This window comes from Oratosquilla oratoria, chromosome 42 (assembly GCF_046742065.1).
Source record: "Oratosquilla oratoria isolate Oo_2021 chromosome 42, ASM4674206v1, whole genome shotgun sequence".
Taxonomy (NCBI): domain Eukaryota; kingdom Metazoa; phylum Arthropoda; class Malacostraca; order Stomatopoda; family Squillidae; genus Oratosquilla; species Oratosquilla oratoria.
The window spans coordinates 35,793,261-35,808,836 of NC_134818.1; the positions used below are offsets into that span (position 1 = coordinate 35,793,261).

A 15,576-nucleotide genomic window follows, 5' to 3' on the forward strand; every position below is an offset into this window, starting at 1 on the left:
TCCATCCAAATAAGCAGTTTGCCCTGTATTCCTCCTTCAGTTTCTAATTTCTTAAGCAACTTCTTATATGGTACTTTGTCAAAAGCTTTTTTTAGGTCAAGAAATGCACAATCAGCCCATCCATCTCTTTCTTGTATTATATCTATTTGCCTTGAATAGAAACATATTAAATTGGTGACGCATGATCGTCCTTGTCTGAATCCAAATTGCCTTGGATTTAGCACGTTTTTTTCTAAATATTTTACCCATCTATTTTTGACAATTCTTTCACAAATTTTTGCTATTGTACTTGTTAGAGAGACTGGTCTATAGTTGGTAGGGTCTTCTTTATTTCCCCTTTTATATATAGGTACTATATTTGCTTTTTTCCAATCTTCTGGAACTTTACCTTCTTTCAAGGAACTGTTTATTATGCTATGTATTATGTCTGCCAGTTCATTCCTGCATTCTTTCAAAATCCAGTTTGCTATATCATCTGGTCCATGCGATTTTCTGACATCAAGATTACTCAAGTGTTTCAATATTTCATTCTTTGTTACTTCTATTTCTTTCATGGGAGGGACATTCTCTTTCCATTTGATCTCTTCAGGTTGTATGTTCTCCCTTGTAAACACTGATTTAAAATGTTTGTTCATAATTTCCGCCATTTCAATTTCCTCTGTGTATTCAACTCCTTGTCTTAATTTCTCCAAATCTTGTTTGTTTTTCAGTTTGTTGTTTACAAATCTGTAAAATAGCTTTGGTTGATCTTTACATTTTTCTATGACATCTTTTTCATATTTTCTCTTTTCCTCTCTGCACGTTTGTACATATTCATTTCTATAACAAGTATATATTTTCCATTTTTCAGGCCTTTTGTCTTTTTTCCATCTGATCCAAGCTTTGTCTCTTTTGTCTTTTAACTCCCTACAACTTTTATTGTACCAGCATTTTACATATTCTTTTTCTTGTTTTTGTCTTGGGACATACTTTTCCACTCCTTTTTTGTTAATTTTTGTGAAAATAATCCATTTCTCTTCCACTGTTGTTTCTTCTTTGTATATTCCTTCCCAGTTTTCTTTTTGAAAGAATTCTCTTATATAATCAAAGTTTGTTTTTTCATACATCATTCTTCCTTTTCTATATTGTTCATTTCTTTTCATGTATTTTTCTTCATTTAGTTCCAGTTCAATCAATATGTGGTCATTTTTGCTTATTGGTGTTTTATATTCAATCTTGTCCACTAATTTAGGTTCAGATGTAATTATTAGGTCTAGTCTCAATGGTTCTTCATTTCTATACCTAGTGTTCTCCTGTATCCACTGTGTCATTGTATTGTCAGTAATCATCTCAAGTAGAGCGTTTCCCCATGATCCGTCTCCACCCTTTACGGTCACCTCTTCCCAGCAGATTTCTTTGCAATTAAAGTCACCCATCATAACTATTTTTCCTCCATCTTCCATGATCTTATTTAATGTTATACTTGTGTCCTCTAACATACTTTTATGTTCACACTCTTCCCACAAGGCTGTTTTCGGAGGCACATAATTTATCACAAACTTTCTGCTCTTCTTATCTCTGTCTTCCACTTCGATCATAATCATCTCTACTGTATTCTTTCCATATGTGACACACCTCACGTTTATATCCTTCTTAATCAGGAATATAACTCCACCCCCTTGTTTTATCTCTCTGTTTCTAATCCAATAATTATATGCATTATGTCTTACACTGTTGGGTGGTAGTGGACCTTTTAATTTTGTTTCTACAATTCCCATTATGTCCTGTTCTTTTTCCTTCAAATAATCATTCAGCTCATTCAATTCTGTTATTAATCCATCTATATTTGTGTAAGACACTCTTAGTTTTCTGCCACTTCCATTGTGTTCTCTGTTTCCCTTTTGTTTTTCTCTTGTATGGCGAATTTCCTTAGTTTCATATTCACTACTCTCCAATAGAATCTCTCTTTTTCTGACTGTTCTGTTCTCGTTTTTTTCCTTAGCTTCAAGTCTTTTCTCTTTTTCTTCCTCTCTTTCCTCTTTATTCATTTCCCTTTTTATCCATACCTTTTTATATTGTTCACTTGTTGCTAGTTTCCCTGTTTTGGATAAGATATTCTCTGCCATCGTTTGTGACCTGAATTTAATCTTAATTGGTCTGGTCTTATCTGTACTATACTTTCCAAGTCTAAACTTCTCTCTGATTTGTTTCATTATTTCTGGTTCATCTTCCTGAACTAATTGTAGTAAACTGCTTACTTTTTCATTTTCCTCTCTGATTCTTGAGGTTCTATCTGTGTTATGTTTCTCCTCCATTCCTAATATAATTATACATTTCTTTTTATCTGCTAAGTCTCTTACAATATTCTCCTTCTGTCTCATCACTTAGATAACTGAGTCTTCAGTTTGTTCTTTCATTTGCTGTTTAATTATATCAGTAAATGCAACTTTACTGACTTCTTGGATTGTCTTCCAACCCTTAGCTTCATTAGCTATGGCCTCTTTGTTTTCTTTATTATTCCTCTTTAGTTGTTCATTCTCCTCTTTTACTTCTTTAAACTGTCTTTTTAGTTTTTCTATTTCCTTAATTAAGTTTTTGTTTGCCTTCTCTAGTGCTGCCAATCTTTCAACCCTTTCAGCCATTTTTGACATTCTACCGAACGTACTCTCCCAATGTTCAGTCATTTGTTCAAGTTTTTCTTTGAGTCTTGCCAGTCGGGGGAGGTTGGTATCCTCCCCCCCCCTCCTTAAATCCTTGGAAATTATTATCCTCACCTTCTATTGTGCTACTCATATCTATGTTTCTAATCTTCACATTTTTGTTAGACCCTTCATCGTCACTAAACTGGTCCGGCCCTCTTTTGTTTACATGGCATCTGCCTGCCTGGACCAAGTCCTCTCCTTCCTCATTTCCTTCCATTTCCCTCAGTAATCCCTCCCCTTCTCCTTTTTCCTCACTTTCCCACTACACCATGAGCAATTCCCCCTCCCTGTAAATACAATAGGTACTTCCTTTGCTTTGGGATCAACGAAAATTTCACTTTTTCTTCAGAACGTCTTCTACGCCGTCTATCCGATGAAGTGTGTGTGTGTATTTACCTAGTTGTATTTTCGGGAAAGGGAGCTATGCTCGTGGTGTCCCGTTTTCGTATCTCATTTTATCTAAACTATTTTTAAATTCATGTATTGTTTTTGCACACGCCACTTTCTCATCTAACTTGTTTCAACTGTCAATTACTCTGTGAGGAAAGCTGTTCTTTTTCAGGTCTCTTCTATAGCTGTCTTTTTTTATTTTCTTTCCATGTCCTCTTGTATTTCTGTCATCACATTTTATCAGATTCTCTCTATCAGTAATTTCTATGCCTTTCATGATTCTGTAAATAGCTATCAAATCTCCTCTCTCTCCTCTTTGCTCTAGTGTCTGTAGCTCAAGTTTTTCTAGTCTCTCTTCATATGATAGTTTTGAGAGTGTTGGTGCCAATTTTGTAATTGCTCTTTGTATTCTTTCAAGATTTTTTATACATTTTTTTGCACTTGGTGACCATATCGTTGCTGCATATTCCAATCTTGGTCTTATCAGGGTGATTAGAATTTTCTTCACCATTTCTTCATCCAGGTATGTAAATGCAACTTTGATTGTTCTTATTAAATTATAGGTTTCTCCAAAAATCTTATTTATATGTTTCTCAGGTGACATATTCATAACAATGACTCCCAGGTCCTTCTCATTTTCAACTTTTTTTATTCCTTCATGTCCCAATTTATATGATCCTATTATTCTGTTTTTACTTTTCCAAATTCCGTTATACTACACTTTTTTGTATTGAACTCCATCTCCCACTTCCTACTCCATTCCTGTACTTTATTTAGATCACTCTGTAGTGATTCACAATCCTCTTCCGTGTTCACTTTTTTCAGTAGTTTTGCATCATCTGCGAAGAAGCTCATATAGCTTTCAATTCCTTCATCCATATCATTAATATATATAGCAAACATTATTGGGGCCAGAACTGTTCCTTGTGGAACACCACTTATTACTTCATCCCATTTTGAGTGTTTGTCTCTTATCACTACTCTCATTTTTCTTTCTTGCAAAAAGTCTTCCATTCAATTTAGCAGTTTGCCCTGTATTCCTCCTTCAGTTTCTAATTTCTTAAGCAACTTCTTATATGGTACTTTGTCAAAAGCTTTTTTAGGTCTAGAAATGCACAATCAGCCCATCCATCTCTTTCTTGTATTATATCTATTTGCCTTGAATAGAAACATATTAAATTGGTGACGCATGATCGTCCTTGTCTGAATCCAAATTGCCTTAGATTTAACACGTTTTTTTCTAATTATTTTACCCATCTATTTTTGACAATTCTTTCACAGATTTTTGCTATTGTACTTGTTAGAGAGACTGGTCTATAGTTGGTAGGGTCTTCTTTATTTCCCCTTTTATATATAGGTACTATATTTGCTTTTTTCCAATCTTCTGGAACTTTACCTTCTTTCAAGGAACTGTTTATTATGCTATGTATTATGTCTGCCAGTTGATTCCTGCATTCTTTCAAAATCCAGTTTACTATTTCATCTGGTCCATGTGATTTTCTGACATCAAGATTACTCAAGTGTTTCAATATTTCATTCTTTGTTACTTCTATTTCTTTCATAGGGGGGACTTTCTCTTTCCATTCGATGTCTTCAGGTTGTATGTTCTCCCTTGTAAACACTGATTTAAAATGTTTGTTCATAATTTCCGCCATTTCAATTTCCTCTGTGTATTCAACTCCTTGTCTTAATTTCTCCAAATCTTGTTTGTTTTTCAGTTTGTTGTTTACAAATCTGTAGAATAGTTTTGGTTGATCTTTACATTTTTCTATGACATCTTTTTCATATTTTCTCTTTTCCTCTCTTCACACTTGTACATATTCATTTCTATAAGTATATATTTTCCATCTTCAGGTCTTTTGTTTTTCTTCCATCTGGTCCAAGCTTTGTCTCTTTTGTCTTTAAACTCCCTACAACTTTTATTGTAGCAGCACTTTACATATTCTTTTTCTTGTTTTTGTCTTGGGACATACTTTTCTACTCCTTTTTTTATAGATTTTTGTCAAAATATTTCATTTCTCATCTACTGTTGTATCTTCTTTGTGTATTCTCTCCCAGTTTTCATTTTGGAAGAATTCTCTTATTTTATCAAAATTTGTTTTTTCATACATCAATCTTCCTTTTCTATATTGTTCATTTCTTTTCATGTATTTTTTCTCATTTAGTTCTAGTTCTATCAATATGTGGTCACTTTTGCTTATTGGTTTCTGGTATTCTATCTTTTCCACTATTTTAGGTTCTGATGTGATTATTAGATCTAGTCTCGATGGTTCTTCTTCATTTCTATACCTAGTTTTCTCTTGGATCCATTGTGTCATTGTGTGGTCAATAATCATCTCAAGTAGAACATTTCCCCATGAGTCTTCTCCACTCTTTACGGTCATCTCTTTCCAGCATATTTCTTTGCATTTAAAGTTGCCCATCATAACTATTCTTGCTCCATCTTCCATTATCTTGTTTAGTGTTATACTTGTGTCTTCTAACATGCTTTTATGTTCATTCTCTTTCCATGAGGCTGTTTTTGGGGGCACGTAGTTTATTACAAACTTTCTGCTCTTCTTATCTCAATCTTCTACTTCTATCATAATCATCTCTACTCTATTCTTCCCATATGTGACACTCTTCACGTTTATATCCTTCTTAGTCAGGAACATAACTCCACCCCCTTGTTTTATCTCTCTGTTTCTAATCCAATAATTATATGCATTGTGTCCTATGCTGTTGGGTGGTAGTGGACCTTTTAATTTTGTCTCAACAATAACTTTCAGATATTTGTTCAGTTCATTCAGTCCTGTTATTAATCCATCTATATTTGTGTAGGATACTCATAACTTTCTGTTATTTCCATTGTATTCCCTGTTGCTTTCGTGTTTCTCTCTGATATGGTCCATTTCTTCAATTTCATATTCACTACTCTCCAGTAGAATTCTTGTTTTTCTGGCTCCGTTCGGGTCTCGTTTTTTTATCTTAGCTTCATGTCTTTTCCTTATTTCCTCCTCTCTTTCCTCTTTATTCATTTCCCTTTTTATCCATACCTTTTTATATTGTTCACTTGTTGCTAGTTTCCCTGTTTTGGATAAGATATTCTCTGCCGTCGTTTGTGACCTGAATTTAGTCTTAATTGGTCTGGTCTTATCTGTACTATATTTCCCGAGCCTGAATTTCTCTTCTATTTGTTTCATTATTTCTGGCTCATCTTCCTGAACTAATTCTAGTAAATTTCTTACTTTTTCATTTACCTCTTTGATTCTTGTGGTTCTATCTGGGTTATGTTTCTCTTCCATTCCTAATATAATTATACATTTCTTTTTATCTGCTAAGTCTCTTACCTATATTCTCCTTCTGTCTCATCACTTTAATAACTGAGTCTTCAGTTTGTTCTTTCATTTGTTGTTTGATTATATCAGTAAATGCAACTTTGCTGTTTTCTTGGATTTTTTTCCAACCCTCTTTGTTGTCCTTACTATTCTCCTTTAAGACTTTATTCTCCTCTTTTACTTCTTTTAACTGTTTTTTTAATTCTTCAATTTCCTTAGTTAAGTTTTGTTTGCCTTCTCTAGTTCTTCCAATTTTTCAACCCTCTGCACAATGTTGTTAACGTGACCGAACCTAAGCTCCCAGTGCTCGATCATCTTATCGAGCTTCTCTTCTAGTCTTGTCAATCGGGGGGGGGTTGTGTCCCCCCCCCCCCACCCTCTTTAAATCCCTGGAAAATATTCTCATCACCTTCTACTGTATTGCTCTTATCTCTACTTCTAATCTCTACATTTTTGTTGATTCCGTCCTCTCCAAAGTCATCGTCTTCAGTTCGTCTCTTGTTTACATTTATCTTAGCTTCCTGGACCATGTCATTCTCTTCCTCATTTCCTTCAATTTCCCTCAATATCCCTTCCCTTCTCCTTCCCTATCACTTCCCCACTATTCCACGAGCACTCCCCTTCCCTATAGATACAAAAAGGCACTTCCTGGATGTTGAGATCCACGTAGTTTTTCCTTTTTCTTTGGAACACCAATTCTCGCCGTCCATTCGGTGAAAGGGTGTGTGTGTGTGTGTGTATACAGGTATAGTATATACATGCAATACCTGTATACGTATATATACTGAAAAACAGTACAGTATTAAAACATTAAAAAACTAAAAAAATTATAAAAATGAAACTAAAAAGCATAGAATTGATAAATAAACAGTAAACAACTTGTATATAATAGTATTCAATAGAAAAAAGTTATTTAAAAACGCAACAGATTGATATAATTTATCCTAGTGTATAACCCTCTTGTCGGCCATTTTGAATGGGATGCGACTTACGACCAATCCGACTTACGACTGGTTGCTCGGAACCAATCTAGGTCGTAACTCGGATAGTGACTGTATTGTTTTTGCACACACTACTCTCTCATTTAACTTATTCCAACTGTCTATTGCTCTGTAAGGAAAGCTGTTCTTTTTTAGATCTCTTCTATACTGTCTTGATTTTCTTTCCGTGTCCTCTTGTATTTCTATCATCCCATTTTATTAGATCCTCTCTATCAATAATTTCTATGCCATTCATGATTCTGTAAATAGCTATCAAATCTCCTCTCTTCTTTGCTCTAGTGTCTGTAGTTCAAGTTTTGCTATTCTCTCTTCATATGATAGTTTTGAGAGTGTAGGTGCCAATTTTGTAATTGCTCTTTGTATTCTTTCAAGTTTTTTTATACATTTTTTTGCACTTGGTGACCACATCGTTGCTGCATATTCCAATCTTGGTCTTATCAGAGTGATTAGTGTTTTCTTCACCATTTCTTCATCCTGGTATGTAAATGCCACTTTTATTTTTCTTATTAGATTATAAGTTTCACCAAAAATCTTATTTATTTGTTTCTCAGGTGACATATTATTCATAACAATGACTTCCAGGTCCTTCTCATTTTCAACTTTTTATATACTTTCTTCCAATTTATATGATCCTGTTATTCTGTTTTTGCTTTTTCCAAATTCCATTATACTACACTTTTTAGTATTGAACTCCATCTCCCACTTCCTATTCCATTCCCAAATTTTATTTAGATCACTCTGTAGTGATTCACAATCTTCTTCCGTGTCACTTTGATTGTTCTTATTAAATAATAAGTTTCACCAAAAATCTTATTTATTTGTTTCTCAGGTGACATATTATTCATAACAATGACTTCCAGGTCCTTCTCATATTCAACTTTTTTTTATACTTTCTTCTCCCAATTTATATGATCCTGTTATTCTGTTTTTGGTTTTTCCAAATTCCATTATACTACACTTTATAGTATTGAACTTCATCTCCCACTTCCTACTCCTTTCCCAGACTTTATTTAGATCACTCTGTAGTGATTCACAATCTTCTTCCGTGTTCACTTTTTTTTAATAGTTTTGCATCATCTGCAAAGAAGCTCATATAACTTTCAATTTCTTCATCCATATCATTAATATATATATAGCAAACATTATTGGGGCCAAAACTGTTACTTTTGGAACACCACTTATTACTTCATCCCAATTTGAGTGTTGGTCTCTTATCACTACTCTCATTTTTCTTGCAAAAAGTCTTCCATCTATTTAAGCAGTTTGCCCCGTATTCCTTCTTCGGTTTCTAATTTCTTAAGCAACTTCTTATGTGGTACTTTGTCAAAAGCCATTTTTAGGTCTAGAAATGCACAATCAGCCCATCCATCTCCTTCTTGCATTATATCTATTAGCCTTGAATAGAAACATATTAAATTGGTGACGCATGATCGTCCTTGTCTGAATCCAAATTGCCTTGGATTTAGCACGTTTTTTTTTTTCTAAATATTTTACCCATCTACTTTTGATAATTCTTTCACAAATTTTTGCTATTGTACTTGTTAGAGAGACTGGTCTATAGTTGGTAGGGTCTTCTTTATTTCCTTCGTTATATATAGATACTATATTTGCTTTTTTCCAATCTTCTGGAACTTTTCCTTTTTTCAAGGAACTGTTTATTATGCTATGTATTTTGTCTGCCAGTTCATTCCTGCATTCTTTCAAAATCCAGTTTGCTCTTTCATCTGGTCCATGTGATTTTCTGACATCAAGATTACTCAAGTGTTTCATTATTTCATTCTTTGTTACTTCTATTTCTTTCATAGGAGGGACTTTCTCTTTCCATTCGATGTCTTCAGGTTGTATGTTCTCCCTTGTAAACACTGATTTAAAATGTTTGTTCATAATTTCCGCCATTTCTATTGCCTTTGTGTATTCAACTCCTCCTTGTCTTTATTTCTCCAAATATTGTTTGTTTTTCAGCTTGTTGTTTACAAATCTGTAGAATAGTTTTGGTTGATCTTTACACTTTTCTATGACATCTTTTTCATATTTTCTCTTTTCCTCTCTGCACACTTGTACATATTCATTTCTATAACAAGTATAGTCGAACCTCGAAAGCCCGAATACCGAATGCCCGGACCCTCGTATGACCGGTCGAAATGAACAAAGGGCAGACTTTTCAAGCAAAGTTCCCTATTTGTCTGGTAGGTGACAGCAGCGGCCATACACGTGTACTCAAACCCGGACCAGTCAAGCCGCCACCAGGGCTGCCGTTTCGTAGAATTCTGTACCAAAACGTAGTAAAATAGCGGCATGTGGCAACTGCACAAGGACATGAGGATTTTTTTTTCTACATATCAGCAGGCTGTTAAAAACATTAAAAAAATCAAACTTTTGTTTAAAAATGATAGAACTAGTTATCAAATAATAAATGGTGCATCAAAAAATGACTTTTATTGGTAATTGTGTTACTTATAAAATATACCCCAAAAGATAGGTTTTTACTATGTAGAAAAAAAATTCTACGCTAAAGTTTCAGCTTTCTTTTAGCGATAATAGTATATAAAAAATAATTTTTATATCTTACTGAATATGTTAGGGCATGGGGCCTTATATACATTCTAGAATAAAAAACTAGAACCAACATTTTGTCAAAGTTTGACAAGTATATCTTGCTATGAAAGTCTGCACACGCCCGAGAAAAATGTATGCTCTGGTATGGCAACACTCCCATTCTACGCGGCAGTGTAGAAAATGAGGCAACCCTGCCCGCCACCACTGTCCTGTGTGCATACCTTCCGATATTTACAGTGTACGTAATAAGAAATACAGTACAGTATACTGTATATACAGTACATTTACATGCCAGTGTTACAGTTATTATTACAGAATTATTAGTACAGATGCTCCTCAACTTACGTTTTAGTTATGTTCCGAACAGCAGAACGTAACGTGAAAATGAACGTAAGTTGTTACTGTACATTCCAGTAATGTATGACCGTTCATACTGTACTATACATCCATAAATTCTATTACCGTATCTTATAAAACACCCCTAAATCATTAACTATAAACATAACATTGTAAAAAAAAATAACATTAATTTCAAATAATTTCAAGCAACATAAAGTGAGATGGTGGAGGAAGAGGAGGAGGAAGAGGCAAGGCACGTTCAGTCTGTCGTTTGTGCCATGTAAACAATGGACGCAGTGTCATGCGTAAGTATCGTTTGAAAGTCTCGTACTACGGAGAGCGCACTAAACTCGAAAATTCACTAAAAAAAAGAAAAAAAGAAAAAAGAATACAAAAATTGTTTTACAATCAGTTCAAACGTAAAATCGAAAAAACGTAAAACGAATGAACGTAAGTAGAGCGTCTGTATTATAGTATTATTACAGTATTGTTATTATTACTGTGTTAGAATATTATTCTTGTGTTTCTATGCCATGTACATTACCTATACGTATACCGCTACGAAAATCTACGGGTGTTAGGGTGATATTTTCGATGACTGGACTTTTGGCATGACCGGACCACCCTTCCCCCCAATTAGTCTGGGCTTTCGAGGTTCGACTGTATATATATATATATACGTATACCAAAAGCATTTTTCCCCATACAAGGGAGGTAGTCTAAAAACAAAGGCATAAAAACACACAGCACATCCACAGCAAGGCTGCCTCATTAAATCAGCGACCCCCTCTCCGTCCCCACATGTAGAAAAGGAGAAGACTGGGAGAGATCCCTTCAGGCTGTGTCAATTTATTTCTCACACATACTTCCTGACCCCCCATCCCCCATCCACTCCCTGTCATGCATCAAAGCATTTGTATATACATAATATATACTTAGTGTATAATTTATTTTATTATTATTTACTTATTTGACTTCGCTACCTCTCTGGTAAGGGGTAAAAAAAAAAAAAAAAAAAAACCTTGGTATGTATGTATGTATGTATATATATATATATATATATATATATATATATATATATATATATATATATATATATATATATATATATATATATATATATATAATAGTTTATTCTATTATTTAATTTGGAAGTGGTGGTGGGGGGGTTCACAAACTCCAGCTCTTGATCCCAGAAGTGTAGACACTGCTGTGCTGCATTGACTTTGACCTAATCAGTGTGTTGGGTGTATGTAAGCTTTAACTTAGCCATCTTACAAGGGAGAGAAGGTCCTTTGTTTTGTATAATTGTTCTTATAATTTTTATTTTTCATTTATTCAATACTTATTCATCTGTTTATTTATTTTCAGAAAAGCCCCATCCGCCTGGGTGTTCATAACCTCGAAGGTAGTTTACCAGCATTTGTTACTATGCGTCAGAGAGATTATGCTCAGTCATGGACACTACCTGTAATTGGGCCATACAAAAAGTAGGTATACAAATAAGAGATGCAACATTTATAACTTGTACAGGAAAGGAAACTGACACCTCAAACCACAGAATACACCACAATTAGAGAAAAAACCTGCCACAAAGGTGGGCTTATAACACTAATACATAACATTGTACCCATCTCTATTAAAACTAAAGAAATGAGGAGCCTATGCCAGGATGTGTGTATTTTTGCCCTATATGCTTGGATTGTTGGGGTCAGTTTGTTGAGTGTAGTTGGGAAGGCTTATGGGAGGGTTTTGATTGAAAGGATTAGAAGAAGAACAATGTGGGTTTAGGACAGGTAGGGGTTGCGTGGATCAGATATTTGTGGTAAGATAGATGTGTAAGTTTTAGGAAAAGGATATCTTTTGGGCCCTTATGGATTTGGAAAAGGCTTATGACAGGGTAGACAGGAAGGCAGTGTGGGAGGTATTGCAGATATATGGGATAGGAGAAAAGCTGTTAACCTCTTCAATACAAGTCACATTCTTGAGGGCAGCATCCTGCCTGATGTATGATGATGCATCACAATACTCACATTATAAAATACAAAGTTGCAAATGTATTACACATTCTCTTTCACTTTGAATATTAATAACCATAGAAAATATGGTCAGGCTAGTTCATAGAATATGGGGGTCACTCAGCTACATCTACAAAATAAATATAATTAAGACGCCAACACTGGCAACCTCATATATTCACTCGCACCACATGATGCCATAGATGTCATCATATGGAAGGGGTTAAGAGCTGTCAAGAGGTTTTACAAGAGTAGTAGAGCCTGTGTTAGAATTAGAAATGAGAAAGTGAGTGGTTTCAGGTAAAGGTGGGACTTCACCAGAGATGTGTCATGTCACCATGGCTGTTCAATTTAATGGATGGGGTGATGCGAGAGGTAAATGCAAGGGTAATGAGCCAGTGATTAGAGATGGTTAAAGAAAATGAAGAAAAATGGGAGATAAGCCAGTTGTTTGCTGATGACACTGCTCATAGCAGGATCAGAGGAAGGATTAAAGAAGTTAGTGACAGAATTTGGGAAGTGTTTGAAAGAAGGAAGTTGAAGATGAATGTAGGTAAAAGTAAGGTGATGAGATGTATAATGGGAGAATGTGGCAGAAGTGAGTATTAAGGAAGAAAAACTGGAGGAAGATGATAGCTTGAGATACTTGGGGACCAATGTGGCGGGAAAGGGAGGAGAGGAGGTGGAGGTAGAATGTAGACAGAGAAGCATGGAAATGCCTTGGGGGATTAAAAAATGTAATGAGAAATAGACATTTGGAAATGGATACCAAGAGGGGATTGTATGAAAGGGTGATTATGGTGACAGCACTGTATGGGACAGAAAAATGGATCATAATAAAGGAGTTTAAATGTGTTTGAGATGAAATGTATGAGAAAGTATGGTAGGGGTTACCAGGTTGGATCAAGTGAGAAACAAAGTTAGGAGGAGAGCAGGGGTGGAAAAGGAGTTGGGAATTGATTAAAGAGTATTGGGATAATTTGGACATGTGGAAAGAATGAGTGAAGAAAGATAAAAGAGATGTGGAAGGAATAAGCGTAAAGGGACGACCAAAGATGAGATGGATGGATGGGGTAAAAGGAGCATTGGGAAAGAGGGGGATATCTGTTGAGAAAGAAAAGGAGAAAACAGAAAATAGGGATGAGTGGAGAATGTGTATGGATGATGCTGTGATGCATGAGAGTGTGTGGGGATAGGGGAGTGAGGGATTATGTGTGAATAATAACACTGGGTAACAAATTTTTTTTTTTGAAAAATCGTCCAGGGTTTTCCAGCGGAATTAGACTAATTGTGATGCCCTGAGTCCGAAAATGCCCTTGGTTTTTCTCAATCAGGTCAGGATTGTTCGCTACAGACATTTAAGAAAAAAACAATTTTTCGTCCAAAAACCCAATTTCTGCGGATCATAAAAATTCGGTTTTTCCGTTTTCCTGGGGAAATAAAAGTCAACGTATCCAAATTCATTCATTTTTTATATACTCGATTACATTTGATATGCTTAATACATGTACATGAGCGTTACGTGACACAAAAGTTCGGAGTTCACGGCAGAAATCGACATTTCCTCGAATTCCGTGTGTGAGCAGCTGCTGGGTTGTCTCTCTTCAGCGACCAGCAGTAGTCCGCGAGCATGACTGTGTCCCACCTCCCCTGGTACCTCTCCTCCATTTGACGCATGTCCTGATGGAACCTTTCTCCCTGCTCGTCGCTGACCGCACCAAGGTTTTCAGGAAACTTCTCCATGTGTGAGAACAGGAAATGCATCTTTATACTCATCAAACACCCGAGGTTTTGGAAGTTCTTTATCATAATGTTGATGAGTGTGGCGTGGTTTGCTGCCTTCCTGTTCCCCAGGAAGTTGTTCACCACCTGCACAAACGACCTCCAGGCGGCGCACTCTAGCGTGTTCATGGAGTTTTCGAACTCTGTGTCCTTGATGAGCTGCCGTATCTGTGGGCCATCGAAAATGCCGGCCTTCAGCTTCTCAATGGTCACTCCAGGGAAGGCTCGCCACAGGTAGTTGAAGCACCTCCCATCCTTGTCCAGAGCGCGCGTGAACTGTTTCATTAACCCAAGCTTGATGTGAAGTGGTGGGAACAAAATCTTTTCCCGGTCAACAAGAGGTTCGTTTATGATGTTGCTCGCCCCAGGTACCAACTGCTCTCGCGCCGGCCACTCTTTCTTCACATAGTGCTGGGCTCTGTCTCGACTGTCCCACTTACATATAAAGCATGGGTACTTTGTGTACCCGGACTGCTGACCAAGTAGAAAGTTCACCATCTTAAGGTCGACACAGATGAGCCATTGGTGCTGCTCATATTGGATTTTGTCGAGCACGTACTTGACTGCTTCATATTTCTCTTTGAGAGTTGTGGAGTGCGCAAGAGGAATTGAGGCGAACTCATTCCCGTTGTGGATGAGCACACTCTTCAAAGAGCGCTTGCTACTGTCTATGAAGAGTCGCCAATCTCTCGGATCATATTGAGGAGCGCCGAGTTTAACAAGAAGACCAGCGACATCTCGGCAGTACACGAGGTCTTCCTCCTGGCAGAAGTAGCCCATGTAGTCCCGATGCCTTCTACGAAAGAACGTGATACGCACGTCCTCGCCGAGTAGATTTTTCTCTTTGAGTCTGGAGGCCAACAGCTCGGCGGAAGTCTTCGACAAGCTGAGATCCCGAACCAGATCATTAAGCTCACATTGTGAAAAGGGCTGCGGACCATCTTGTGTTTCATACTCTTCTTCTGTACCTCCTCCCTCATATGCAGTGGTGGCCTCGTCGTCGCTGTCAGGAAGCTCTCTGCACGCTGGTACAGGAAGTTCTTCGCAGTGAGCAACTGGACGGCGGGCAGATGGAAGGTCGGGGTACTGGAGGCTGCTCCGATTCTTCCGGTTGATGCCAGTAGTATTGATGGCGCAGAAGTAACAATCCGATTCATGGTCAGACGGCTCCCTCCAAACCATCGGAATCCCAAATTTCAGTGAAGTTTTTGTGCCCTTCGTCCACCGCTGGAGGTATTCCACGCACGTCATGCACACCGTGTGCGGTGCCCAGGACTTATCTTGGTCACCCAGCTTGGCTTGAAAGTAAGCCTGGTATGCGCGCTTCACAAAGCTTGTGATGCTCTTCCTGTGCATTGACAGCGTGTATTCTCCGCAAATGTAGCAGAAAATGTCAGGATTATTCCTGCATGACCGTCGCGCCGAAGCCATATTAATACCCTGAAAAGAAAGAAATAAGTCAATTAGTCAATTTCAAACAGAAACACACCAG

General features: G+C 36.7%; 1 protein-coding gene across 7 annotated transcripts in view; it reads left to right on the forward strand.

Annotated features, from left to right (window-relative positions):
• LOC143021745 (SID1 transmembrane family member 1-like) overlaps positions 1–15,576 on the forward strand; it is a 407,746-nt gene that overhangs the window by 100,657 nt on the left and 291,513 nt on the right. For 6 of the 7 annotated variants that reach the window (XM_076179441.1, XM_076179440.1, XM_076179442.1 and 3 more), the window contains one exon: positions 11,656–11,774. The exons of the other annotated variant lie outside the window; for it this stretch is intronic. In XM_076179441.1, the coding sequence (XP_076035556.1) occupies positions 11,656–11,774 (119 nt within the window). The remainder of the gene's footprint in view (positions 1–11,655; positions 11,775–15,576) is intronic. 7 annotated transcript variants of the gene reach the window in all.